Here is a 17,092-nt window from a genome sequence, read left to right as displayed (position 1 = left end):
ATGGAAATCGGGGGAAAACTCTCCACTGGCTGAAGTCATACCTAGCACAAAGGAAGATGGCTGTGATGGTTGAAGGTCAATCATCACAGCCCCAGGACATCGCTGCAGGAGTTCCTCAGGGTAGTGTCCTAGGCCCAACCATCTTCAGCTGCTTTATCAATGATCTCCCCTCCAACATAAGGTCAGAAATGGGGATGTTCGCTGATGACTGCACACTGTTCAGTGCCATTAACAACTCCTCAGATAATGAAGCAGTCCATGTCCGCATGCAGCAAGACCAGGACGATGTTCAGGCTTGGGCTGATAAGTGGCAGGTAGCATTCGCGCCACACAAGTGCCAGGCAATGACTATTTCCAACAAGCGAGAGTCTAAACACCGCCCCTTGATATTCAACGGCATTACCATCGCCGAATCCCCCACCAATGGGGGGGTCACCATTGACCAGAAACTTAACTGGACCAGCCACATAAATACTGTGGCAACAAGAGCTGGTCAGAGGCTGGGTATTCTGTGGCGAGTGTCTCACCTCCTGACTCCCCAAAGCCTTTCTACCATCTACAAGGCACAAGTAAGGAGTGTGATGGAATAATCACCACTTGCCTGGATGAGTGCAGCTTCAACAACACTCAAGAAGTTTGACACCATCCAGGACAAAGCAGCCCGCTTGTTTGGCACCCCCTCTACCACCTTAAACATCCACTCCCTCCACCGCCGGCGTACCATGGCTGCAGTGTGTACCATCTACAAGATGCACTGCAGCAACTCACCAAGGCTTCTTCGGCAGCACCTCCCAAACCCGTGACCTCTTCCACCTAGAAGGACAAGGGCAGCAGACGCATGGGATCACCACCACCTCCAAGTTCCCCTCCAAGTCACACACCATCCTGACTTAGAAGTATATCGCCGATCCTTCAATGTCACTGGGTCAAAATCCTGGAATTCCCTCCCTCAGCACTGTGGAAGTACCTTCACCACACGGACTGCAGCGGTTCAAGAAAGTGGCTCACCACCACCTTCTCAAGGGCAATTAGGGATGGGCAATAATTGCTGGCCTTGCCAGCGATGCCCACATCCCATGAAAACGAATTTAAAAAAATGTATAATCCTGTCTGTAAAAGGGACTTTACCAATCATATATAATCCTGGGTCTCTTTCTTGTGGCCGGTGGGCATATCATGTTTGATTGACAATTAAAACCAGATTATCTTTTAATGCTACGCACGCATTTGTTTGACCAACCTTATTGAATTGTTTGAAGAGGTAACAGAGCGAGTAAACAATGGTAATGCAGTAGATGTAATTTATCTGGATTTTCAAAAGGCCTTCGATAGGGTACCCCATAATAGACTGATGAACAAGGTCAGAGAATGCAGAGTCAGGGGACAAGTAGCAGAATGGATTGCTGGCTGGCATCAGGACAGAAAGCAGCGAGTAGGAGTAAAGGGTTGCTATTCAGTGGCAGAAGGTAGGTAGTGGTGTTCCACAAGGATCAGTGCTGGAACCACTGCTGTTCAATTTACATTAATGATTTAGACTTCGGAGTCAAAAACATAATTTCTAAATTTGTGGATAACACCAAATTGGGGGGATAGAAAACACTGAGGAGGACTGCAACAAATTACAGGAGGACATTAATAAATTTGCAGAATGAGCATATAATTAGCAAATGAATTTCAACACCGATAAATGTGAGATTACATTTTTGTAGGATGAATAGGGAGGTCACTTATCACTTGGAGGATGCAAGACTAGGTGGGGTAGAGGAACAAAGGGATCTAGGAGTACAAATACACAAGTCGCTAAAAGTTGCGACACAGGTTAGCAAGGCCATAAAAAATGCAAACCAAGCATTTCTAGAGGTATAGAATTGAAAAGTAGGGAAGTTATGCTAAACCTGTATCGACCCGTGGTTAGACCACACTTAGTGTACTGTGTACAGTTCTAGTCGCCATATTGTAAAAAGGCTCTACTCGGCGCTCCGACACGGCAAGAGAGCCCCAGGTGGGCAGAGGAAACGCTTCAAGGACACTCTCAAAGTCTCCTTGAAAAAGTGCAACATCCCCACCGACACCTGGGAATCCCTGGCCCAAGGCCGCACAAAGTGGAGGAGAAGCATCCGGGAAGGCGCCGAACACTTCGAGTCTCTTCGTTGGGAGCAAGCGGAAGCCAAGGGCAAGCAACGCAAGTCAACCCAATCACCCAACCCTTCAACCACCGTCTGCCCCACTTGTGACTCATCAGTCACCTGAGAACTCATTTTTAATGTGGATGCAAGTCATCCTCGGTTCAGAGGGACTGCCTAAGAAGATTATAAAAAGGATATAGAGGCACTGGAGAGGTTGCAGAGAAGATTTACAAGGATGATACCAGAAATGCGAAGGTATACATATCAGGAAAGGATGAACAGGCTGGGTCTCCTCTTGAAAAAAGGCTGAGGGGTCCTTAAAATTATGAAAAATTTTGATAGAGTGGTTACAGAGAGAATGTTTCCACTTGTGGGGAAGAACATAATTAGAGGCCATCAATATAACATAGTCATCAAGAAATCCAATAGGTACTTCAGAAAAAACTTCTTTACCCAAAGAGTGTTGAGAATATGAAACTCGCTACCACAGGGAGTGGTTGAAGCGAATAGTATAGATGCATTTAAGGGGAGGCTAGACAAGCACATGAGGGAGAAGGGAATAGAGGGTTATGCTGAGAGATTTAGATGAGGAAAGACGGGAGGAGGCTCGTGTGGATCATAAACGCCGGCATGGACTGGTTGGGCTGAATGGCCTGTTTCTGTGCCGTATATCCTATGTAATTTGTAGTTTGGCTGGGCCATTTATACCAGTGGCATTCTCCTTGGGGGGTGGGGGGGCGGAATGGGGTGAATGTTAGAGGGAGGGGCCATATGTTAGAGATTGTTTGTCCCAGTGTCATGGGATGTCCGGTCCCCAATCTATCAGCCGAGACTAAAGAGGTTCCATAGTTAAAAGTGGAATTGCTGGTTAATGCCTGTTGGCGAGGGAAGCTTGCAGATCGGAAGGCGATTAGAACTTTCTGCCTCTCCTTCGCTTTTTTATTTTAATAGATACTCCGTGAGGTGTACCGCGAGGTCTAATGCCTGAAGTACAACAGACCCACAAAACTCTGTATCGCTCAATCTATCTGGAATCAAAGATCCAATTCCAACCAGAATAATCCTGCTTCCCTGCACTGTATCGTTTTATTCCCCTGGTTTCTAGGTATCAACAACTACTTGTACTGTAGTTATATAGCGCCATTAATGTAGTAACACATCCCAAGGTACTTCACGGGAGTTATCAAACAAAATTTGACACCAAGCCACATAAGGAGATATTAGAATAGGAGACCAAAATCTTGTTCAGAGGTAAAAAAATGACTTGCATTTCTATAGCGCTTTAACGACCACCGGACGTCCCAAAGTGCTTTACAGCCAATGAAGTACTTCTGAAGTGTGGTCACTGTTGTAATATCGGAAACACTGCAGCCAATTTGCGCACAGCAAGCTCCCACAAACAGCAATGTGATAATGACCATATTCTCAATCTGTTTCAGTGATGTTGGTTGAGGGATAAATAGTAGCCAGGACACCGGGGAGAACTCCCCTGTTCTTCTTTGAAATAGTGCATAGGATCCTTTACGTCCACCTGAGAGGGCAGACGTTTAACGTCTCATCCAAAAGACGGCACCTCTGACAGTGCAGCCCTCCCCCAGTACTGCACTGGAGCATCAGCCTAGATTTTTGGGCTGATGTCCCTGACCCACAGCTGACACCAGGTTTTAAGGAGCGACTTACATGACAGAAACAGGCCATTCGACCCAACTGATCCATGTAGGTGTTTATGCTTCAAATGAGCCTCCTCCCACCCCTCTTCATCTCATCCTATCAGCATATCCTTCGATTCCTTTCTCCCTCATGTGTTTATCTAGCTTCCCCTTAAATGCATCAATGCTATTCGCCTCAACTACTCCCTGTGGTAGCAAGTTCCACATTCGCACCACTCTCTGGGTAAAGAAGTTTCTTTATTGGATTTATTAGTGACTATCTTGTATTTATGGCCCCTAAGAAATTTGCAGATGATACTAAAATCGGCTGTGTGGTTGATACTGAAGAAGGAAGCTGTAGACTGCAGGAAGATATCAATAAATTGGTCAGGTGGGCAGAACAGTGGCAAATGGAATTCAATCCGGAGAATTGTGAGGTAATGGATTTGGGGAGGGCTAACAAGGAAATACACATTAAATGGTAGGACACTTGAGTAGTGTAGAGGAACAAAGGGACCTTAGAGTGCATGTCCACAGATCCCTGAAGGTAGCAGGCCAGGTAGATAAGGTGGTTAAGGCGGCATACGGAATGCTTGCCTTTATTAGCCATGGCATAGAATACAAGAGCAGGGGGGGGGGTTATGCTTCAACTGTATAAAACACTGGTTAGACCTCAGCTAGAGTATTGCATGCAGTTCTGGTCACCACATTACAGGAAAGATGTGATTGCACTAGAGAGGGTACAGAGGAGATTTACAAGGATGTTGCCAGGAGTAGAGAATCTTAGCTATGAGGAAAGACTGGATAGGCTGGGTCTGTTTTCATTGGCACAGAGGAGGCTGAGGGGAGACCTTATTGAGGTGTATAAAATTATGAGGGGCATAGATAAAGTGGATAGAAAGGACCTATTTCCCTTAGCAGAGGGGTCAAAAACCAGGGGCACAGATTTAAAGTAATTGGTGGAAGGTTTAGAGGGGATTTGAGGGGAAATTTCTTCACCCAGAGGGTTGTGGGAGTCTGGAACTCACTGCCTGAAAGGGTGGTAGAGGCAGGAACCCTAACCACATTTAAAAAGTACTTGGATGTGCACTTGGGATGCTCTAACCTGCAGGGCTACGGACCAAGAGCTGGGAAGTGGGATTAGGCTGGATAGCTCTTTGCTGGCCAGTGCAGACACGATGGGCCGAGTGGCCTCCTTCTGTGCTGTAACTTTCTCTGATTCTAGTTTTGGTCTCCCCCCACAAATGGAAACAGTTGTGGGACTTAAAGGAAGAGAGCGAGGGAGAGGTTAAAGGGAGGGAATTCCATCAAGTCAGACATACACATTTGATGAAACACCCAGGTCAGTCTTAACTGAGTGCAGAAACACAAGTGAAGCTTTGTAATAATTCACTCATGGCTTACAATATTGCTCCGTCAGTCAAAATGGCACAAATCTGATCCAGTTTCAGGACAGAATTAATAATAAATGTTTTAAATCAGATCAAGATTGAATTCAATTTCAGTGGTAAACTTATCAGGGCTGAATAAAAATGAACCAGTTAGATTTTATCGTCAATTCAATCAGATCTACATATGTACAAGATATTTACTATTTACCAGGGTTGCAAAAGCAAATAACTTGGGAAAAAAGTGTTAACAGTACTCATGTACAACCAACGAGGATTTCTTTAAATGAATCCCTGGCTTACTTTATAATCTTTTAATTCCAAAACTGACAGTGATTCTATCTTTTTTTCTAAAAAAAAGTACAAAATGGTAAAGCCAGTCAGGGAAATGTTCATGCCAATAAACAAATTTCACATGTCAGCGGTAAAAACGATCCACGCCAATTTATTTTGAAACTTAAAATCCGAATAAACATAATACCAACATGACTGTAGTTCTTCAATTAGGTGCCGTCCATTGCACCTTTCCGTATAACTGAAAAGCCCTGAGCATTATGCTCGATTCATTGCCTTGGTGTAGATGTTCCAGTGAATGTTCAAGCAATTGTCTGAGCATTTCAGTGTACGTCTGAGTGTCCCAGCGAATATCTGAGTGCTCGTCTGGGTGTTCCAGCGAATGTCTGAGTGTATGTCAGTGTATTGCAGCGAATGTCTGATGTTGCAGCCGATGTCTGAGCGTTCCAGCGAATGTTTGAATGTACGAGAGTATTTCAATGAATGTCTCGTGTTCCATCCAATGTCACAGTGTTCCCACGAACACAAGACTACAGTCAGAGTGTTCCAATGAATGTGAGTGTAGAGATGAGTGTTCCAATAAACATCTATCTACCGGAGTGTTAAAATGTTAGTCTCAGCAAGAGTGTTTGCCCAAGTGTTCCAATGTCAGCATGGTTTTATCAGCACGTCCGAGTGTTCTACCATATATTCAAATGTTCCAGTGTGTAAAGTGTACGAGTGTTCCAGCCCGTGTCCCCGATGTCCCAGCCCGTGTCCCGGTGTTCCAGCCCGCGTCCCAGTGTTCCCGATGTTCCAGCCCGCGTCCCAGTGTTCCCGCTGTCCCAGCCCGTGTTGCAGTGTTCCCGCTGTCCCAGCCAGTGTCCTGGTGTTCCAGCCCGTGTCCCAGCCCGTGTCCCGGTGTTCCAGCCCGTGTCCTGGGGGTCCCGGTGTTCCCGCCCGTCCCGGTGTTTCAGCCAGTGTTCTGGTGTCCCAGCCTGTGCCCCCGGTGTTTCCACCCGCCGGTGTTGGTGTTGGTGTTGCAGCCCTTGTCCCGGAATTCCAACCCATGTCCCGGAGTTCCAGCCCCTGTCCCGGAGTTCTAGCCCGTCCCGGTGTTCCAGCCCGTGTTCCCGGTGTTCCAGCCCCTGTCCCGGTGTTCCAGCCTGTGTTCCCGGTTTTCCAGCCCGTGTTCCCGGTTTTCCAGCCCCTGTCCTGGTATTCCAGCCCATGTTCCCGGTGTTCCAGCCCGTGTTCCTGGTGTTCCAGCCCCTGTTCCCGGTGTTCCAGCCCCTGTCCCAGTGTTCCAGCCCCTGTCCCCGGTGTTCCAACCCGTGTTCCCGGTGTTCCAGCCCGTGTTCCCGGTTTTCCAGCCCGTGTTCCCGGTGTTCCAGCCCCTGTCGCGGTGTTCCAGCCCATGTTCCTGGTGTTCCAGCCCTTGTTCCCGGTTTTCCAGCCCCTGTTCCCGGTTTTACAGCCCCTGTCCCGGTGTCTCGGTTATTTGCTCCAACCCGATGTGAGAGCCCAGCTCCGGCGGCTCGCCCTCTCCCCGCGCCCGTTCGCTGCCAGACTGGGAGCCGAGGCCCAAGCACCGACCCGGCTGCACTTTAAAGCCCCGATCAATCCTTACCTTGGGGCCGGAGCCGGTGCCCAGGTAGATGTAATAAGCGATCCCCAGCACCCAGAGCAGGGCGAAGCACAGCAGGATTCTGGACTTCCTTCTCATAGTTTGGAGCGGGGTGGGAGCGGCGCGGTGCGGCGAAGGCTGAGGCCGAGGCCGGGGTGGGGGAGCAGGCCGAGTCGGCGCTAGCGGCGAGCCGACGCTCAGCATCCATCAGCCGTCAGCCCACAGCCGCGCAGCCCGCGCCCGCCGGGCCGAAGGTCAGGGGGCAAAGGGTACGCAGTACAAAGTCTGCAGCACAGGGAGACACGGACCCACAGCCAGCAGCAAACAGGAGATTCCCACACCAAAACTTCATAACGAAGAAACTCATTCTGCATTGCATATAATAAAGATAATTCTACATTGCATACAATAATGAAGCAGCTAATTCTGCAGTGCATAAAGTAATGAATCTAATTCTGCATTGCATATAAAAATAAAGCTAATTCTGCATTGCATAGAGTAATAAAACTAATTCTGCATTGCACATAAAAATAAAGCTAATTCTGCATTGCATATGGTAATAAAGCTAATTCTGAATTTCATTTGGCATCACAAATTGCACAATAATCTTTGGAGGTATAAGGGTTTAACCATTTCACATCACCTAGCACTAGGGTTGCCAACCCCCCTGAAGTTTTTTTTATTCGTTCCTGGCATCGCTGGCAAGGCCAGTATTTATTGCCCATCCTTAATTGCCCTTAAGAAGGTGGTGGCGTGTGACTTGGAGGGGAACTTGGAGGTGCTGGTGTTCCCATGCGCCTGCTGCCCTTGTCCTAGGTGGTAGAGGTTGTGGGTTTGGGAGGTGCTGTCGAAGAAGCCTTGGCGAGTTGCTGCAGTGCATCTTGTAGATGGTACACACTGCCGCCACAGTGGGCCATTGGTGGAGGGAGTGAAAGTTGAAGGTGGTTGATTGGGTGCCAATCAAGTGGGCTGCTTTGTCCTGGATAGTGTTGAGCTTCTTGAGTGTTGTTGGAACTGCACTCATCCAGCCAAGTGGAGAGTATTCCATCACACTCTTGACTTGTGCCTTGCAGATCATGGAAAGGCTTTGGGGAGTCAGAAGGTGAGACACTCACTGCAGAATACCCAGACTCTGACCTGCTCTTGTTGCCACAGTATTTATGTGGCTGATCCAGTTAAGTTTCTGGTCACTGGTGACCCCCAGGATGTTGATGGTGGGGGATTCGGCGATGGTAATGCTGTTGAATGTCAAGGGGAGGTAGTTAGACTCTCGCTTGTTGGAGATAGTCATTGACTGGCACTTGTGTGGCACGAATGTTACTTGCCATTTATTAGCTCAAGCCTGAATGTCATCCAGGTCTTGCTGCATGCGAGCATGGACTGCTTCATTATCTGGGCATTTGCGAATGGCACTGAGCACTGTGCAGTCATCAGCGAACATCCCCACTTCTGGCCTTATGATGGAGGGAAGGTCATTGATGAAGCAGCTGAAGGTGGTTGCGTCTAGGACACTGCCCTGAGTCTCCAGGAATTGAGAATAAATCTCCCTGAGACATTGCTGCGAGCAGACCTGGGAGAAAAATCATAGGGAGTGACGTAAGAAAACTACTAGGCACTTGGTCTGAGTATTAAACAAGGCTTTAATCAACTGTTTTTCAACATGGAAATCTAGTTGTGCCCTTCACTAGTTCCTGTTAAAGAATGTCCTGAGCAAGCTGGGCCCATGCCCGAGTATTTATACTCTCCCTGGACAGCGCCACCAGCAGGCCGCCCAGTATTACTTCATAAGTCATTTCCACATGAATGACAAGATTCATGTCAGGAAGCATTAAAAAATGTGTGTTTTTTCCCATTTTATTTGAACACATTAGTTTATTAGTTATTAAAAATATTGGAGATGGGTTGAAATGCTGTTTGACCGGGCAGGACGGTTAAGGAAGTCGTGTGATGAAATCACCAGGAATACAAACAACCAGAGTTGGCGACCCTACCTAGAGCACAAAGGGAACCCTATCTGCTTTATTCTTTCCCCAGACAAGCCAAGTTTTATTCCTTCTGAACGAGACTTTAATTTGGGACCAAAGCCATCTCTCCCTTAAAAGAGGCAGAGAGGACCAGCACAGGGTATCAAGTGCCACAGGAGGTCAACCAGCATACAAATAAATGTCTACTGCACTGATTTCATCTAGGTGAGTCGTGTCCAATACATTAGCCACTTGCTACATGTGGCTAATTGGGAATCCAGATGTGGCTAATTGTATTTCTGATTAGCCAACAAAAATTACCAATAGACACCGTTGTTGGTCATGTGATCTTAATACTCATTCGCACGGCATGTGCATGTGAACTTTAACCTTCTGTGTGTTTGTTGGTAAAGGCAGAGTGCAAGTGTTTTTTGATCATCGTGAGTGTTTTACTTCCTTGGTTACTGCATGGTGTTAGATGTTTAAGTAAATATGCATAAGTGAAGTACCTTTACTTGTATTGTGAGTGTATATAAGGCATCTTCTACTAAAATTAGTGCAAGTGTCACCATAGCCACACCTGTGATGAGTCAACAATTTCTATTGGACAACACTGCTCTAGGTAACAGACATCTTTTGGAAGCTAAGGCAAGGGGGTCCCAGAGGTGTGTCAGCATTTGCAGGGAGGGAGGCACCCAGAAACGTTTGATAAAACACTGCACCATTCTCATGAGTCCACATTGCAGTATGCCTGGAAGGAAATTGAGGCAGGCACAAGGCTAAAGCTGACCAATACCATCACTGGCAGTACCAGTCCATAGTGCAGGTTAGCACGGTCCTGCTGACCCTGGATCCAGTGAAAATAGCACACATTTCAGGTAGGTGCAACAATGCCTGTAGATATGGTTGGTGGCATCTTCATGGGAGTAGCCAATCACACTTTTATCATACAGTACCACACAGAAGGAACTTGCATTTCTACAGCACCTTTCACCACCTCAGGACGTCCCATAGAAACATAGAAGATAGGAGCAGGAGTAGGCCATTCGGCCCTTCGAGCCTGCTCCGCCATTCAATGTGATCATGGCTGATCATCCAAATTCAGTACCCTGTCCCTGCCTTTTCCCCATATCCCTTGATCCCTTCAGCCTCAAGAAACATATCCAACTCTTTCTTGAATAAATTTAATGAACTGGCCTCCACCGCCCTCTGTGGCAGAGAATTCCACAGGTTCACCACTCTCTGGGTGAAGAAATTCCTCCTCATTTCAGTCCTAAATGGCTTACCCCTTATCTTTACACTATGACCCCTGGTTCTGGACTCCCCGGTCATCAGAAACATCCTTCCTGCATCTAGTCTGTCCAGACCTGACAGAATTTTATAGGTTTCGATGAGATCCCCTCTCAATCTTCTAAACTCCAGTGAGTATAAGCCCAATCGACACAATCTCTCCTCATACGTCATTCCTGCCATCCCAGGTATCAGCCTGGTGAATCTTCGCTGCACTCCCTCCATGGCAAGAACGCCCTTCCTCAGGTATGGTGACCAAAACTGCACACAATACTGAAGGTGCGGTCTCACCAAGGCCCTGTACAACTGTAGCAAGACATCCTTGTTCCTGTACTCGAACCCTCTTGCTACGAAGGCCAACATACCATTTGCCTTCTTAACCGCCTGCTGCACCTGCATGCTTACCTTCAGCGACTGGTGCACAAGGACACCCAGGTCTCTTTGCACTTCCCCTTCTCCCAATCTATTGCCATTCAAATAATAATCTGCCTTCCTGTTTTTGCCACCAAAGTGGATAACCTCACATTTATCCACATTATAGTGCATTTGCCATGTTTCTGCCCAATCACCCAACCTGTCCAAATCGTACTGGAGTTTCCCGACATCCTCCTCGCAGCTTACCCTCCTGCCCAGCTTTGTGTCATTTGCAAATTTGGAGATATTACATCCAATTCCCTCGTCCAGATCATTAATATATATTGTGAACAGCTGGGGTCCTAGGACCGACCCTTGCGGTACCCCACTAGTCACTGCCTGCCACTCGGAAAACGACCCATTTATTCCAACTCTTTGCTTTCTGTCCGCCAACCAGTTCTCTATCCAAGTCAATACCTTGCCCCCAATCCCATGTGCCTTAATTTTGCACGCTAATCTCTTGTGTGGGACCTTATCGAAAGCCTTGGTTTATAGTTTCTAAGGTGTGATATTCACCATCAAGAATCGGGGCAGAGGGTATTTAAGAATAATATTAATAAATTTAATTAATTACATAGAATGGGAGATCAGGTGATGTGTTGCTGCTGCAATATGTGGGAGCTGGTGAACACCATTGATGCTCACGGTGATCACATTTGCAGTAAGTGTTGGCTGCTCGAGGAACTCCGGCTCCGTGTTGAAGAGTCCAAGCTTCAAACACTGAGACACATCAGGGAGGGGGAGAGTTACCTGGACTCTGTGTATCACGAGGTATTCACACCAATTAGATTAATTAATTCAGATGTAGTCCGTGGCCAGGGTCAGGATGGTGTGACTAGAAGTGAGGCAGGTACGGAGATCCAGGAGGTAGTGTTGGAGGAGCCGCAGCCCTTGCACTTGTCCAACAGGTTCGAGGCTCTTACTCCCTGTGAGGATGGGAACAGGGACTGTGGGGAGGATGAGCAACCTGACCACAGCACCGTGGAGCAGGGGGCCATTCAAGTGGGGGGAGTTAAAAGAAATGTTGTAGTGGTAGGTGGTAGTATCGTTAGGGGGATAGATAGAGTTCTTTGCAGCCGAGAGCGAGAGTCCCGAAGGCCGGTGCCAGGGTTAAGGACATCTCCTCTGGACTGGAGAGAAACTTGGAGTGGGAGGGGGAGGATCCAGTTGTCGTGGTCCATGTTGGTACCAACGACATAGATAGGACAAGGAAGGAGGTTCTGGTGAGGGAGTTTGAGCAGCTAGGGGCCAAATTAAAAAGCAGAACCACAAGGGTAATAATCTCTGGATTATTACCTGAGCCACGAGCGAATTTGGCTAGGACAAATAAAATTGGAGAGTTAAATGCGTGGCTCAAAGACTGGTGTGGGAGAAATGGGTTTTGCTTCCTGGGACACTGGCACCAGTACTGGGGCAGGAGGGAGCTGTTCCGTTGGGACGGGCTTCACTTGGCCAGTGCTGGGACTAGAGTCCTGGCGGATCATATAACTAGGGCTGTAGAGAGGGCTTTAAACTAGCTAGTGGGGGGGGAGGTTCCTAGAGAGCAAATAATAAAAATGACAACAGAGAAGGTCATAGACTTAGGTAGCAGTGGGGAAATTAAAAACCAGAGCGTGTCAGGAAGGGGCAGAAGGTATGGAGTAAAAGGTAAAGTAATAAAAAGGACAAAAGCAGGAACTAAGTGTCACAAAACATCTTTGAAAGTTCTCTATCTGAATGCACGTAGCATTCGTAACAAAATAGACGAGTTAATGGCACAAATAAATACATATGGGTATGATCTTGTGGCCATTATAGAAACATGGCTGCAGGGTGACAATGCCTGGGAATTAAACATACCAGGTTATTTAACGATCAGGAAGGACAGGCAGGAAGGAAGGGGAGGTGGGGTGGCTATGTTAATAAAGGAAGGAATCACTGTAATACAGAGAAATGATATTGGGTCAAAAGATCAGGATAATGAAACAGTTTGGGTGGAGGTAAGGAATAATAAGGGGAAAAAAACACTAGTGGGCGTAGTCTATAGGCCTCCGAACAGTGGCAACTCTGTTGGACGGAGTATCAATCAGGAAATAGTTGAGGCTTGTAATAAGGGAACATCTATAATTATGGGGGATTTTAACTATCATATTAATTGGACAAATCAAATTGGGCAGGGCTGCCTTGAGGATGAGTTCATTGAGTGTATTAGGGATGGGTTTCTTGAGCAGTATGTAACTGAACCGACCAGGGGGCAAGCAACCTTAGATCTGGTCCTGTGTAACGAGACAGGATTAATTAAAAATGTCCTAGTAAAGGATCCCCTTGGAATGAGTGACCATAACATGGTTGAATTCCATATTCAATTAAAGGGTGAGAAGGTTGGATCTCAAACAAGCGTGCTAAGCTTGAATAAAGGAGACTATGAAGGTATGAGAGCGGAATTGAGTAGAGTGGATTGGGAAAATAGATTAAAGGGTAAGACGAAACATGATCAGTGGTGTACATTTAAGGAGTTATTTTACAACTTCCAAAAAAAAATATTCCACTGAGAAGAAAAGGGTGTAAAAGAAAAGACAGCCATCCGTGGCTAAGTAAAGAAATTAAGGATAATATTCGACTAAAAACAAGGGCATATAAGGTAGCCAAATCTAGTGGGAGGATAGAGGATTGGGAAAACTTTAAAAGACAGCAAAAAATAACAGAAAGATTGATTAAGAAAGGGAAGATAGATTATGAAAGTAAATTAGCAAAAAATATAAAAACAGATAGTAAGAGTTTTTATAGTTATATAAAAAGAAAAAGGGTGGCTAAAGTAAATGTTGGTCCCTTAGAGGATGAGACCGGGAAATTAATGGTGGGAAATATGGAGATGGCAAAAACACTGAATGAATATTTTACATCAGTCTTTACAGTAGAAGACACTAAGAATATCCCAACACTGGACAAACAGGGGGCTATAGGGGGGAGGAGCTAAACACGATCAAAATCACTAAGGAAGTGGTACTCGGTAAAATAATGGGACTCAAGGCGGATAAATCACCTGGACCTGATGGCTTACATCCTAGGGTCTTGAGGGAAGTGGCGGTAGGGATTGTGGATGCATTGGTAATCATTTTCCAAAACTCCCTGGACTCGGCAAAGGTCCCGGCAGACTGGAAAACTGCTAATGTAACACCCTTATTTAAAAAGGGCAGTGGACAGAAGGCTGGAAACTATAGACCGGTTAGCCTAACATCTGTGGTAGGTAAAATTTTGGAGTCCATTATTAAGGAGACAGTAACAGGACATTTGGATAATCATAATTTAATAGGACAAAGTCAGCATGGTTTTATGAAGGGGAAGTCATGTTTGACAAATTTGCTGGAGTTCTTTGAGGAAGTAACGTATAGGGTGGATAAAGGGCAACCAGTGGACGTAGTGTATTTAGACTTCCAAAAGGCATTTGACAAGGTGCCACACAAAAGATTATTGCTTAAGATAAAAAATCACGGGATTGGGGGTAATATTCTGGCATGGATAGAGGATTGGCTATCTAACAGAAGGCACAGAGTTGGGATAAATGGTTCATTCTCAGACTGGCAATCAGTAACTAGTGGTGTTCCGCAGGGGTCAGTGCTGGGTCCCCAACTCTTTACAATCTATATTAACGATTTGGAGGAGGGGACCGAGTGTAACATATCAAAGTTTGCAGATGATACTAAGATGGGAGGGAAAGTAGTGAGTGAGGAGGACATAAAAAACCTGCAAGGGGACATCGACAGGCTAAGTAAGCGGGCAGAGATTTGGCAGATGGAATACAATACTGGAAAGTGTGAGGTTATGCACTTTGGCAGGAAAAATCGTAGAGCAAGTTATTATCTTAATGGCAAGAAACTGGAAAGTACTGAAGTACAAAGGGATCTGGGGGTCCTGGTGCACGAAACTCAAAAGGTTAGTATGCAGGTGCAGCAAGTGATTAAGAAGGCCAATGGAATGTTGGCCTTCATTGCTAAGGGGATAGAATATAAAAATAGGGAGGCATTGCTTCAGTTGTACAAGGTATTGGTGAGACCGCACCTGGAATACTGCGTACAGTTTTGGTGTCCATACTTAAGAAAGGACATACTTGCTCTCGAGTCAGTACAAAGAAGGTTCACTCGGTTAATCCCGGGGATGAGGGGATGGACATATGAGGAGAGGTTGAGTAGATTGGGACTCTACTCATTGGAGTTCAGAAGAATGAGAGGCGATCTTATTGAAACATATAAGATTGTGAAGGGGTTGGATCGGGTGGATGCGGGGAAGATGTTCCCGATGATGGGTGAAACTAGAACTAGGGGGCATAGTCTTAGAATAAGGGGCTGCTCTTTCAAAACTGAGATGAGGAGGAACTACTTCACTCAGTGGGTGGTAGGTCCATGGAATATGCTGCCCCAAAAAGCTGTAGAAGCTACATCATTACATAAATTTAAAACAGAAATAGACAGTTTCCTAGAAGTAAAGGGAATTAAGGGTTACGGGGAGCGGGCAGGAATTTGGACATGAGTCTAGATTCGGATCGGTCATGGCCCTGTGGGTAGCGGAGCGGGCCCTGGGGCCGTGTAGCCTGATCCTGCTCCTATTTCGTGTGTCTAATTCTGTTAGATCCAGGAGATGGTTCTGTGATAGTGGATTGGTGGTTAGGATCAGATCAGCCATGATCTTATTGAATGGCGGAGCAGGCTCGAGGGGCCGATTGGCCTACTCCTGCTCCTATTTCTTATGTTCTTATGTTCTTATGTTCTGAAAGTCCAAATACACCACATCCACTGGTTCTCCCTTATCTATTTTACCAGTTACATCCTCAAAAAATTCCAGTAGATTAGTCAAGCATGATTTACCTTTTGTAAATCCATGTTGACTTTGTCCGATCCAGTCACTGCTTTCCAAGTGCTCTGCTATTACATCTTTTATAATAGACTCTAGCATTTTCCCCACTACCGATGTCAGGCTTACCGGTCTATAATTCCCCGCTATTTCTCTCCCACCTTTTTTGAATAGTGAGGTAACATTAGCTACCCTCCAATCCATGGGTACCGTTCCAGAGTCTATCGAGTTCTGGAAGATGATCAGTAATGCATCTACTATCTCTAGGGCCACTTCCTTAAGTACCCTGGGATGTAGACCATCAGGCCCTGGGGATTTATCGGCCTTCAGTCCCATCAATTTTCCTAACACCACTTTCCTACAAATACTGATTTCTTTCAATTCCTCGCTTTCATCAGACCCTATGTTCCCCGGCATCTCTGGGAGGTTATTTGTGTCCTCCTTTGTGAAGACAGAACCAAAGTATGCATTTAGTTGGTCTGCCATTTCCTTGTTTCCCATTATAAATTCCCCTGATTCTGACTGCAAGGGACCTACGCTTGACTTCACTAATCTTTTTCTCTTCACATATCTATAAAAGCTTTTACAGTCAGTTTTTATGTTCCCTGATAGCTTACTCTCATATTCTATTTTCCCTTTCTTAATTAATCCCTTTGTCCTCCTTTGTTGACTCCTAAACTGCTCCCAATCCTCAGGATTATTGCTTTTTCTAGCCAATTTATATGTCCTCTCCTTGGATCTTATGCTATCCCTAATTTCCCTTGTTAGCCACGGTTGAGTCACCTTTTTTGTTTTATTTTTACGCCAAACTGGGATGAACAAATTCTGTAGCTCATCCATTTGGTCTTTGAATGTTTGCAATTGCCTATCCACCGTCAACCCTTTGAGCGCCATTCCCCACTCAATCCTACCCAACTCGCTCCTCAGACCATCATAGTTTCCTTTATTTAAATTGAGGACCCTTGTCTCTGAGTCAACTACTTCATTCTCCATCTTAATGAAGAATTCGATCATATTATGATCGCTCCGACCCAAGGGGCCTCGTACAACAAGATTGCTAATTAATCCTTTCTTGTTGCATAATACCCAGTCTAAGATGGCCTGATCTCTGGTTGGTTCCTCGACATATTGGTCCAGGAAACCATCCCGTAAACACTCCAGGAATTCCTCCTCCACAGTATTGTTACTAATTTGGTTGGCCCAATCTATATGTAAGTTAAAGTCACCCATGATGACTGCTGTGCCCTTATTGCACGCTTCTTTAATTTCCCTTTTAATGCCATCCCCAACCTCCACCTTACTGTTTGGAGGTCTATATACCACTCCCACTAATGTTTTTTTCCCCTTAGTATTTCTCAATTCTACCCATACAGATTCTGTAAAGTCTGTGGGTTGTACTGTTAATAACGACACAGACGTCAGGAGTAACAAACAAACAGGTCTTTACTATTCGAAGGTCAGGGCGAATCTGCCCCAGCAATCCTGCCACAACACTTATATACTGGTGTGGTCACTGTCGGTATTACAGTATACA

At 46.0% G+C, this 17,092-nt stretch overlaps 1 protein-coding gene across 1 annotated transcript in view; it reads right to left on the bottom strand.

Moving 5' to 3' along the window:
- The window catches only part of galnt2 (UDP-N-acetyl-alpha-D-galactosamine:polypeptide N-acetylgalactosaminyltransferase 2), a 139,510-nt gene extending 132,184 nt beyond the window's left edge, over window positions 1-7,326 (bottom strand). The window contains exon 1 of the mRNA XM_085996763.1: window positions 7,067-7,326. Within this exon, the coding sequence (XP_085852889.1) occupies window positions 7,067-7,267 (201 nt within the window). The 5' untranslated portion in view covers window positions 7,268-7,326. The remainder of the gene's footprint in view (window positions 1-7,066) is intronic.
- Window positions 7,327-17,092: the final 9,766 nt, after the last annotated feature.

The sequence above is a fragment of the Somniosus microcephalus genome, chromosome 9, assembly GCF_052327205.1.
Source record: "Somniosus microcephalus isolate GS21.2 chromosome 9, FLI_Smic_1.0, whole genome shotgun sequence".
NCBI lineage: Eukaryota > Metazoa > Chordata > Chondrichthyes > Squaliformes > Somniosidae > Somniosus > Somniosus microcephalus.
This window is presented reverse-complemented; position numbering and strand designations above follow the sequence as displayed.